The sequence below is a fragment of the Trachemys scripta genome, chromosome 10 (genome assembly GCF_013100865.1).
Source record: "Trachemys scripta elegans isolate TJP31775 chromosome 10, CAS_Tse_1.0, whole genome shotgun sequence".
Classification (NCBI taxonomy): domain Eukaryota; kingdom Metazoa; phylum Chordata; order Testudines; family Emydidae; genus Trachemys; species Trachemys scripta.
The window spans coordinates 8722530-8733951 of NC_048307.1; the positions used below are offsets into that span (position 1 = coordinate 8722530).

At 52.1% G+C, this 11422-nt stretch overlaps 1 protein-coding gene across 1 annotated transcript; it reads right to left on the bottom strand.

Moving 5' to 3' along the window:
* Positions 1-7522: 7522 nt before the first annotated feature.
* Positions 7523-8638, bottom strand: LOC117883519 (urotensin-2 receptor-like). Its single transcript, XM_034782828.1, has one exon. The coding sequence runs from the start codon at positions 8636-8638 to the stop codon at positions 7523-7525; it is 1116 nt and encodes a 371-aa protein (XP_034638719.1).
* Positions 8639-11422: the final 2784 nt, after the last annotated feature.

Sequence of the window (11422 nt, forward strand, 5' to 3'; positions counted from 1 at the left end):
TGGCCCCCTCAAGGATTGAACTCACAACCCTGGGTTTAGCAGGCCAATGCTCAAACCACTGAGCTATCCCTCCCCTTCAAGGGACTAAAGGCAGTACTCATATTAATACTGCTGATCATTCAAAACTAGAATTATTTCTAGTTGTGATGTGTTGTTAAGAACTATTAAAAGTGGATGATGTGTTATCAACAGCTTCCCAAAGGCCTAGGGCTTCGTTTTTTAAAGGTCAGTACGTACTTTGGTACTTAATGCATCTAGGTGAGAGAAAGTGTTCTGAGTTTCCAAGCTTGTAGCAATCCAGAGAGAGATTATTGGGCAGGCTGGGCCTAAGGGGCCGCTGTACTTTGTGCGTGCAGCTACACCCCAGTGGAGCGCTGATTGTGCACCGTATGAGGGCAACTGGCTTTCTGCTCACCACACAGGACTCAAAGGCCTCCTCCGCAGACCGCAATGCTGCTGCAGCCGAGCAGGGAGGTAATAACAGGGTTTTAAAAGGCTGATGTAAAAGCTGAGCGTGGATGGACCATTCTGAACAAAGGTAAGGGGGAGGGAATCACTAAGGAAACAGGAGCCTAAAGAGGCACCACCGGGGTTTTAGACTAGAGAGAATAAATCCAGCCAGACAAACCTGATTGGTTTTTTTGTTCCAAAGGATTACAGAAGGGCCCGCAGGCGGTGGGGCAGATTGGGATCTCAGGAAAGCCTCAGCTACAGTCTCACAGAATCCTATTAAAAGATCCAATCAGGGCTTGCACACAAAAACCTGGCCTGTGGCCTCGGAGCCGAAGCACTAGGGTAGCTGTGGCTCGCAAAGCATCGAGCAGGGCAATCGTCTCCTGAGCACCTCGGGGACCAGCGTGGGGTTCATTCTGACTGTACGTCTTCGTTACAGATCTGGAAGGTGCATCTACCCAGCCTGCGGCAGCGAGGCTCAGAGCCCGGCTCGACAGAGCAGTGTGACCCCCTGATTCAGGCTGGAGCCCACCCCCAGCCATTTTTAGTGCCAGAACGTGAACCCGAGTCTGTGGAGCGGGCTCTGGGCCTCGTTGCTGCTTGCTGTGTGATGTGCCTGAAGAGGGAAGAAGGGGCACCTGAATGAAATGCCTAGATATTTAAATTGGGACAGTCCTCTGCAGTGTGGACTAAAATCAGTGAGGAGGCTGATTTTTTGGCTTCCAAGCGTCATCGCAAATCAATGCAACCAGAGCGACTTTAGATAAATGGATGGGCTGGTGCCTGCCCGTTGGTCACCAAGCTTACAGCTGACTGAGTGCTGCTAAGGAGGGGAAGGGTTGTCTTGTAGCTGGGAGTTAAGGAGTCCTGGGTTCGATTCCCTGCTCTGCTAAAGATTTCCCTGCATGGGCACTTCATCAGCCTGTGCCTTCATCTGTAAAATGGGGATAATATTTCACTGCTGTCACTGCTGACACCACCCCAGCCCAAAGGGGCCACTCTTTGTAAAGTGCTTTAGGAAGAAGCCATAAGCAGTGCATTCGCTGAGCTGTGGTTTCCTGCATGGTGTGCAAGAAGCCAGCCCGAGCCCTCCAGCCCCAATTCCTCTTACTACCTGAACCTCTCCAAGGAAAATTAACTCTTGTCAGTATCTTTCTCCTCCACCTCCCAGTGTCATCTTCCCAAAGTTTGCCCAGCAAAGCACATCTCTCCAGGGCAAACGTATCGGCGTTGCTTCTGCCACGTGCTTTGCTCTGACAGGAGGTGATAGTTGCACTGGGGCAGCTTCAGATCAGGCAGCCTGGCAGGTGCGTCAGTTTCAATTCACTTCCTTTGCGTGTTGTCTGCGACCTTACAGCTCTGGGGGTTGGGGAAGGGAAAGGAAAGTCTTTAACAATTTTAAAAAAAGCAATTAAGAAGCAGCCCCCGCTCCTGGCGCTCCACGGGGATCTGAGTGCAGTAGATTCGGGTTAGACTCACTAATCTTTTCCGACATTGGAATCATTCCATTCGGGGTCTGGATCGCAGGCTCGGGGGGGGGAGGGGTGCATGACTCAGAGCCCCTTGCCTGGTACTGGAGGACAGTAAAGTGTAGCACAAAACTGCTGATAAACCCAAGGTGTGCTCGCCTCAGGCAGGCCCCAGTTGTGAATCTCTGCGGCCACTGGCACGAGGGAGTGGTGGGGGCTGGTGGGATCATGGCTCAGCCGTGGAGGAAACAGAACCATCTCTCCAGCTGGCTGCATTTTCGGGGAGGGCTAAAAAAATAAAAGCCCTAAAGTGACTGGACTCTCACTCACACACCACCCCACCCCTTCCTGACCGGCCCCAAGGGAACAGGACCTGATTAGCAATAACGGCCCCCACCGTGTCAGTGAAGTTCTCCCACAGAGACATTGTTCCTTAGTTTGTGGTAACCTCTGTGTCCCAGGGGTGCATGTCTGCACAGAGATGAGGTTTTCAGCATCTGTTCACTCAGGGCTGGTCTACGTTTCAGTGCTTACGTCGACCTAACTCTGTAAGTGTCCACACTATGTTGCTGCTCCCGCCGATGTAAGTCGCCCACTACATCTCCTTAATAACTCCACCTCTGCAAGAGGCATAGCGGGTAGGTCAACCCCGTGTCCGTGTATGCACTGGGGGTGTTGCTTACATCGCCTGTTGCTGCCTTTGACAGTTGGGACCCCACCACCCCAGGGCAGACCGCTCGGGCTGTCAGCCCCCCCCAATGCCCCACTTAAGGAGCAAGTGCCCCTGCTGAGGACGCGCACCACCAGCAGAAGGAGGGTAGGGTGGACGTGAAGAGCCAATTTAATTACTATGGTGGATGTAGGTCGCCCTAACTTAAATCGACTTAATTTTGTTGTGTAGACAAGCCCGCTGCTGGGAGTCCCGGGCCCTTTAAATTGCTGCCTGGGGAAGCTGGGCTGCCCCCGTACGGCGCACCGGCTCTTGCTGGTACACCGTACGGGGGCTTACCGACTTACTTTCGCCTCTGGGGCTGACAGAAGAGATGGTCCATCAGTCAGTGTGGACAAGTCTCGAGCTGTAAAGAATTTGAAACAACGTGAAAAGGGCCAGTGCGTTCAGGGTCTGAGCCCCTTAGCCGTGTCCTGGGCTCTGTATACTTGGGAACTGGGGTAAAAAAATGTAAATCACCCAAGTGACTTAGGAGGCCATGCTCCCTATTTAAAAGTGACTTAGGAGCCTACCTCTCCTTCCCTTAGGCTCCTGAGTACATAAATGCCTTTTGGAAGTGGAATCACGCGGGCGCTTTGAGAGCACAACCCCTGAGCTCAGCGAGTGGATGCAGCTGCAGGGCAGACACCTGGTTCGCATGGTGCATGCGTCACTCCTCGCCGAGCAGAGGAGCTTTAACTATCTGAGCTGCTGAAAAGGCTTCGTTGGGGAGGGTCCAGCAACACCAGCATCAATCGCCAGCATCCTCCGTCACAGAGGGGTTGGTGGAGACTGTTCTCTCCGACTCTGGCCCTGGCGACCTGACCTCCTACAGCAATCTCCATATGCACTCACCTTGGTTTGAGTGCCGGGCTGGGCTCTTTGTTCTGCAGATTGTAGCCCTGATCTGTCACACCTGCTTGGGGGGAGGGAACCGCCAGCATTTGGGTCGGGATTGGTACGGATCATTTTCTCCATGGCAGAGTCTCCCGTGCAGGGCTGTAGAAAGCGTGGGTGAAAGGGGCCAGATTGGTAATCCTGCAGCCACATGCTGGCTGGACAGGATGGAGACAGCCTGGGCTACAGCAGGGTGACCCCTGGTGCTCTGCTAACGCAGTCCTGGTCTTGGAGCAGGTAGGGAGATGGGTCTCCAAAGCCAACGTAACCCGTGGGCGCACTGCTGAGGCTGCAGCTGCCTGGCATGTTTGGGATGTGGGTAGGTGTCTGCTAGGGACGGGACTGACACTTCCAAACACACTTCAGATAGCAATAAAATGGGAGCACCTTTAGATCCCTCCTGGCCTGGATTAGATCTGGACCACTGGTGAAAGACTCCAAAGCCACTCCCCAATCTCCGGCTCCCCCCACCAGCCTGTCCTTGCAGGACGGTGATCGTGTTCAACATTTGTCTGTGTCTCACGGTCCCCCCTGCATGGCAGTGACTCTGGGAACTTGTTCCTGTGTGAGGAGAATGGGTCTGAGCCTGTGTGTGTGGCAGGTGATAGCACTGGCAGTTTTGCCTGAGCAAGGACCGCAGGGCTGGGCCCACTGTGTTTTGTATACAGAGTCCAGTAAATACGGTGATGAATTCCCACTCCCAGTGGCCCTGAGAACTCGTGTCTCCAGTAGAACAATGGCTGGAGTATGGCTTCCAACTGGCCAGCCCCCTTGGGAGGGAGGGATTGGCGGATGTATATCTTGACTCATAGGTTCAATTTCCCCATTTCTAAAGTGTGTCCAGGGGCCCCAGCCAATTTGGGACCCCTGGAAAACCCTCTCCCCACCACAGCCCTGGGGTTACAGTAGCTCTTGCTTCCCAACACAGCCCCAGGGTCGCAGCAGGGGCACAGCATCTCTGGTCTTGGGGCAGAACGGGGCGGGGCCGTGGGTGGAACAGGGGAAGGGGTGGAATGGGGTGGGGCCATGGGCGGGGCCCACAAAAGGGGGGGGGGGTCGGGCCACAGTTCCGGTGCCAGGGGCAGGGCCCCCACGTTGCTCCATCCCAGGGCCCCAGGAGCTCTTAATCCGCCTCTGAGTGGGACCCTCCTTGTCCCATTTCCTGGCAGTGCCCACACAGCTTGAGACCCACTTCCTCCCCTCCCCCCCCCCCCCCACCCCCCCGCGGTCCCCTCTGGGCCAACCCTCGTACACTGCCCCGACCCACACCATTTAAAGGGACCTGCTTTCAGCTCTGGCCCAACCGAGAGCTGCCCCTAGGTGCAGAGAAAAGTGCCGCCTCCTCTTTCAGCGTATTTTTATTTTACTGATGGAACCTTTGCACCCAATAATAAAAATGCAACGTCGGGCGGGGGGGTTAGCCAGCAATGGGCTTGAGTGCCACCTCGTGCCGCGCTGTGCGGGGAGAGAGAGGAATGCAGCAGAACCGGGCAGGCCGTGCCGGAGCCGTTCCTCGCTCTGATGTCGCAGGGGAGCGGAGTTCAGATAGCCTTGTTACATCCTCACTACAGCCGGCAGCAAGTCACCCACCTGCCTCCTGGGCTCGTCTGGCGTTTTAACTTTGGGCCTTCTGTTGGGAAAGTTGTTCCCTGGAGTCCACCGACAGCATCCATATGGTGCACAGCCCTTCGTCCACCTGCATATTCTCCCCACGTGTCCCGTCACAGTGGTGACAACCCGCAGTGAGGTCCCAGGGCTTAACCTTCTCTGCTGAGCTTGGTCACCTGTAGGGTACAGTTCGAGATGCACCACTGTCCATCCGGCTTCTCCTTCCTGGGGTGTTACCATCGGGGTGCTATGTCAGTCAGCCGGTGGGAGGTAGCCTACAGCAGAGTCAGTCCGTTGCCTGCCTAGGGACAACATTAATTGTGTTCATTTAATTTCATGGTGGTGCCCAAGTGGCAGGCGCTGATGGGCACCTAATAGCAGAAGAAGCTCAGACACTGGGTTAGATGGCAACAGCTCAGAACTATCACCGTTGGGGCAGGAACCAGTAGAACAGGGACAGGTGCATGGGATGCAAATGATGGCAGGAGGTTTGGCATCGTTGTTCCTCCTCAGCCTCTGTGTCCCAAGGAGAACCCAGTGACAGAAGACCTTCTGGCGGGTGAGTTGATAGGGCCACTGCTCTTCCCCATGGACCCTACAGAGAGGAAAGAGGACACAATAACACTGATATTCAGACGGAGGTTTGGGAGCTGCAAGTGGCTTTTTAATACATCTCCTGTGGCTCTTTGCAGCAGATGATATTAACACACCGTGTGATTGGTTAATAACTTAGATTGGTTGATCAAAGCATCCTGATTTAATTACTAGGTTATTAACCACGTGTAGTTGATAAAATAATACTTGGCCAGTCATTTTGCTAGGGAGCACCATCTGGTCAGCACAGACTAACGCCTCCAGAGGGGGCTGCCTCCAGGCCGGCTCAGATGGAAAGACAATTGGTGGAACATGTTAATGAATGCACACTGGAGCCAGGGGGTGTCTACACTATGGCTCCCAGTGGGTGTTAGCAAGAGAAGCAATTTGTCACTAAAATTCCCTAATCTAGGCCAGGCCTTTCAAGGCCCCTTGTGGCCTAGGGAGACCACATTTCTGCTTGTGCAAACGCCACATGGACCATGCCTACATTAGACTGACTTCCCCCGAATTTCCCACCATTGCTACCTGCAGCGAAGTCCCACCAGTCATGGACAGACTCCCAGCCACCACTCTTGTGGAGACCTGCTCGGAGCAGGCTTAGTCCGTGTGGTGTTTAAAATGCTGTTAGCCTGCCTAGACTAGAGCCCTTCCACTGATGGACCCGTACAGCGGTGGTAGCAATGGCGGGAAGCCGTAACTGATGTAACATAGGCCAGGCCTTAGAATCACACCCCGCCTGTCAGATCTGCCAGGGCACTAAAATGCACAGTCGAATTTACTCTGTCCTTGAAAGTTAACTTCTGTTGTGTGGGTGTGATGAGGGAAGGTCATAGTCTTCTGGGGCTGGATTTAGCAGTCGTTCGATAGCTGTCATCAAAAGCAGCGTGTCCAAAACAATCCCGAAAGCACTATGGCACAGAACTGAAAGGATCAATTCAGTTCAGAGCCTTGCTTGAACCTGGAGATCATTTTACTAGTAAATCTAAACTAATTTTCAATGGAACTTCAATGGGCACCGTGAGACTAGGTTTTAATTATAATCTGAAATACTCCCCAAAAGAACCTGGTTCTTCCAATTCTGCCTCTCCTGGCTGGGAGCTATTGTTTTACCTCTTTATTGTTGTGACATCGTCATTGTTTAACAACATCCTATCAGCTCTAACAACACACTGGGCTCGTCAAGGGAAAGATGTTGATTACAATGCAAACACAAATGAAATGAACTGGTTCTGGGGGGAGGGGGAGAAAAAGCAGCATCCGTGTTTTCCATTCAGTTACATTAGATTTAAGGGCTCTCTCTCAATGTGGAGAAGCAGTAACTGCCAAGTATTAAGTGATCCTTAAAGCCTTTGTCTGGTGTTGGATGCCAGAAAACCAAGGCATGGTGCTTGTACCACGTAGCCTCCTTTTCCCTGCCACACTGACTCGAAATGAGAGTTATGTAAATATAGTTTAGACCAGAGCTGCTACTGTAATGATCTTCTACATGTGTAATGACCTACCAGCACCATGTGGGGTCAACATGGCTAGAACCCAGGACTTTCGGCTCCAAAGTCTGGGCTTCTACCGTGTTCCCAATGAGTAACTTGGTTAGCTGGTAGCTGTAGTAGGCTCTTATCCTCTATGTGGATTGGCTACCGGAGGGGAATATGTTGCTCATACCTAGTGTGTTAAATTTGAACGTAATTTCTGGTGCAGCTGTGCCACGCAGGTGGTACCACACATGTAAATAAAACCCACGAGCATGAATCATTAAATAGCTCCCTTCCCCCTCACAGCTACTCACCTTTCACAGAGTGCAGACATCCTCGTTCGTGAGCCCTGTGATCTGAGCGATGGCTATGGATTCCGTGTAGATGTGGCTTCCAGAGAACATGGACCTCCTCGAGGAGTGCCTCTTGGGTTTTAACGTGGAGAGGTTGATGCAGTTCTTCTGGCGACTCCTCAGATACTCTTTGTAATTCTTGGAGAGCAACGTGTAAAGGAAAGGGTTAATGCAGCTGTTGCTGTAGGCCAAGCAGGTCACGATGAAATTGATGTAGACCATGGTGGTGTTGGTGAGGTTCCCTGGCTGCTTGTAGTAGATACTGAGCAGCTGCCAGAGCCAGAAGGGTATGAAACAAGCCCAGTAGGTGAGGACGATGCTGAATATCATGTACAGGACTTTCTGCTTGGGGCACCGGTTCATTTCCCTGGTGGTGAAAACAGCAGTCTGAGATCTCCAGTATGTCTTGGCCAACTTAGTGTATAAGTAGCAGATGACAAGCCCAGGGGCCAGGATGCAGGTGTTAAAAAGGATGGTGAGGTACACTTTGTAGGTCTCCATCTGCCAAGTGGGATGGCACATGCGCTTGGTCACCCCGCCCTGGTAACTCGTCTTGAGGTCTATGAGGATCATAGTAGGGAGGGCAAGAAGAAAGGACACTAGCCACACCAGGCAGGTGACAGTCCTCCGGTAGTCTCTGGATCTCCCAATAGTGTCTAATGGCTTGACTACGGCTAGGTACCTTTCGGTGCTCATGATGGTGAGGATGAAGATGCTGGCGTGCATGGTGAGGAGGTCCAGGCTGAACAGGACCCTGCAACCCACATCTCCAAAGTACCAGTCCTTCACGAAATACGTGCAGACCACGAAGGGGATGGTCGACAGGTACAGGAGATCTGCCAGTGCCAGGTTGACGATATAAATGTACATCGAGCCAGTGAACGTCATGGAGAGGTTCACGACCACCAATGTGTAGATGTTGCCAACTATGCCCACCAGGCACATCACGGCCAGGATGCACCCCAGGAAGTAGGTGACCAAGACATCACTGGTGTCAGCGAGGACTTCAAAGGTGGCATTGGCGTGATCCGTGGCATTCTTAGGGTGGCAGGGCACAGAAGTGCATGGACCCAGCTCCATCTCTCTGCAATTATGGATTTTTTCAGCCCCAGAGCATAATAATAGATGCACTTAACTGTGAAGATGTTGCGGCGAGAAGCTGTCGTCAGACGTGCAGATAGATTCCATGCAGCTGAGCAGACAGGGCTGCGTTAGACACAAAGGTCCCTGTCACTATAACAGCATCACTCTGGTTTTCTGCCTGTGCCCACGAATTTACAGCCTCTAAAAAAACAATCCCTGCTCTCTCTCGGCTGTATGTTATTTCACCCTGCAGAAAACAGCTTTCAAGGACCACAGATGGAAGTGAAGAGAGGAGTCCGTTACCTGCAGACAGCTGTCTTCAAGTCCAAAGGCTAAAAGCCCCTAATGTATATTAAAGCTGTGGCTGGCAGGTAGATGGGGAAGCGATCACTCTGCTGGAAATAATCCTGGTGCAGCTGCCTGTCCAAGCTATTTTCCTTCCCATGAAGATGCAGGCATTTATTTACTCCGATTGCCTTGTAAGTGGTCCTTGTGACCCTGGAGGCTTTTAAGTTGTCAGCGATTGAATTGAAGCTGCGCGCAAGAGTTGCTCTTCTCCAGACCTGTCCAAAGTTCCATGGCACGTGAAATGACAGAGAAACGGTGGCCTGAGTACTGTGCAATAGGAGCTGATATCCTCCCAGAGACGGAGAGAGATGTGAGGCGATCTGCTCTGCTGGCAGATGCTAGAATGTAAATCGGGAGCAGTGTTGTTTGAATGCCAAGGCAGATCTTAGCTGCTGTTAACAAAGATAAGGCTGGACCACCGAGGGGTCCCTGCCAGTCCCCAATGAGGTGGGTGTTGTGGTCTGGGCTAAGAGCAGAGCTGGGATGATCTGTTCCAGCAGACTCCTCTCTCTCCCCATGCTGGTAAATCCATGCGTTTTCCAAGAGCCAGAGCTGGAGAGGGGTGGGATCTGCTGCTCTGACAGCCCCCCAAGAGGTGGGATTTGTCCCTTTTCCAAATAGAGAAGAGGAGGTGAAACCAGCACTGGCACATTCTTCCCACCAGGACACATGCACACACCCGGCACCTCCTGCCCCCTTGCTCCCTTAGCAACGCTGGGCATTGGGCTCTGCCTCTTGAAATGTATTTCTATAGGGAGATCTTTGCTCCTTTCTTTCTAGGCTCTTGCCCTGTAATTTTAATTTTGCACAGTTCTTTCTTTGTGTTTCAAAGGGGGCGCTGAGAGGCTAATTCCGCTGTGCAAGACGCACATACCCTCATTTGATCTGGGCATGGCTGGGGGGCTATTTTTAAACCTACTGCCTCTATCAGGATGGAGAGGTATTGAACTTGTAGCTGGAGCACGTGTTCCAAGAAAAGGGAGCAGAGAAGCCTGAAAAGGCCAAAAGGAAATGCTGTTGAATGCCTCATTCCTGTAATAGGAGGGCCATAAAAATCAGAAGACAGTGAATGGCGTAGCCTTAGCTAACCATGGAATGAGCAAAGTGCCCTCACTTAGATTGCCACAGTGCCTTTTGTAACAAAAGATTGCCAGAACGGATTAGCTGAAGATCCCCTTACTTTGCGATGGAGTCACCTCTGGGGTGGAACACATCAGCTGCTTAGCAGCGCACAGCAACAGCATGCCATTGTTTAGGAGAGGACCTGAAGAAGCACATGGGGTGTCATTATCCCGGTTTGTATTTTGGCAGGAGACTGTCTGGTGCATCCTGGATGAGTCAGTCCTAAGGAAGAGAACCCCCTCCCCCTGCAGCAAGTCACTGAAACTGAAGCAGTGCTGTTGTTCCTCTGCATTAGCCCTGGTGTTGAGGAGGCCTGACTGCACTAGGGCAAGGAAGAGGTAAGAACTGCATTTCTCCCACATGTATTGATTATGGCATGAATCTTTCAGCCATATCCTACATACAGACTAAGGCCATCCTAGACCACCGTGCTTTGACCATTGTCTCGTTGAGTCCCCCACACTTACTATATAATATCAGGGATCCCTATAAGGTCCGTTGCCCTCACTGGGTGTGGAATCTATGTAAGGATGGAGGAGAACTCCAGAAATTCCTTAGTCACTGGTCAGCTACGTAATAAACATTTTATTAAAGTTAATGTTTAAAATTAAATAGACACAAGTTAAGAGAGAAGGTACTGTACATCTGGGGTCAGGCTTGAGTTATGAGGGATTACAGGTACTGGTTACAAGAATCACTAGAGACCTACATATCACACAACCAACATAGACCCAGATTGGAGTGCGGGAGTTTTTAAAGCGTCAGTGGATAAATGGGCGCGGGTACGCCACCCATGGAATGTATAGAGTCCAAGTCAGTATCAATGTAGCGAACAAGTACCTGGGTGGGGTGCGTCCTTTGGTTCATCAGGGAAGGAAGTGGGTTATTTCCCTGGTTAACGGTCTCGATTACTCAACGTGGTATTGACGGTGTCCCATGATGTGTTCCGTATAGATGTCTCTGGACCACCTGATGGTGTCAGACACCATGAGCTGTCTCATGAGCCGGGCGTAGCGTCGCCTGACTCCCCACGCTCTCAGTACTGGCTCGTTGTGGGGGTCCCACAAGCCCAGGGCTACCACGATCAGGGTGTGTATCTGGACTTCATAGCCCTGGGCTCTCAGGGTGTCGGCCAGCGGGGTGTACTTCAACGCCTTCCGTGCTCAGGCCTCGTGGAAGGCCAGTGACCTGTTTTCAAATGGCACCGTGACGCCTACCATGAGGACCTTCTTCTTTTCTGCGTCCGTCACGACGATGTCAGGTTGCAGTCGGCTGTCTGTCCTGGGGATGGCGGAGTCGACGGTGATCTTC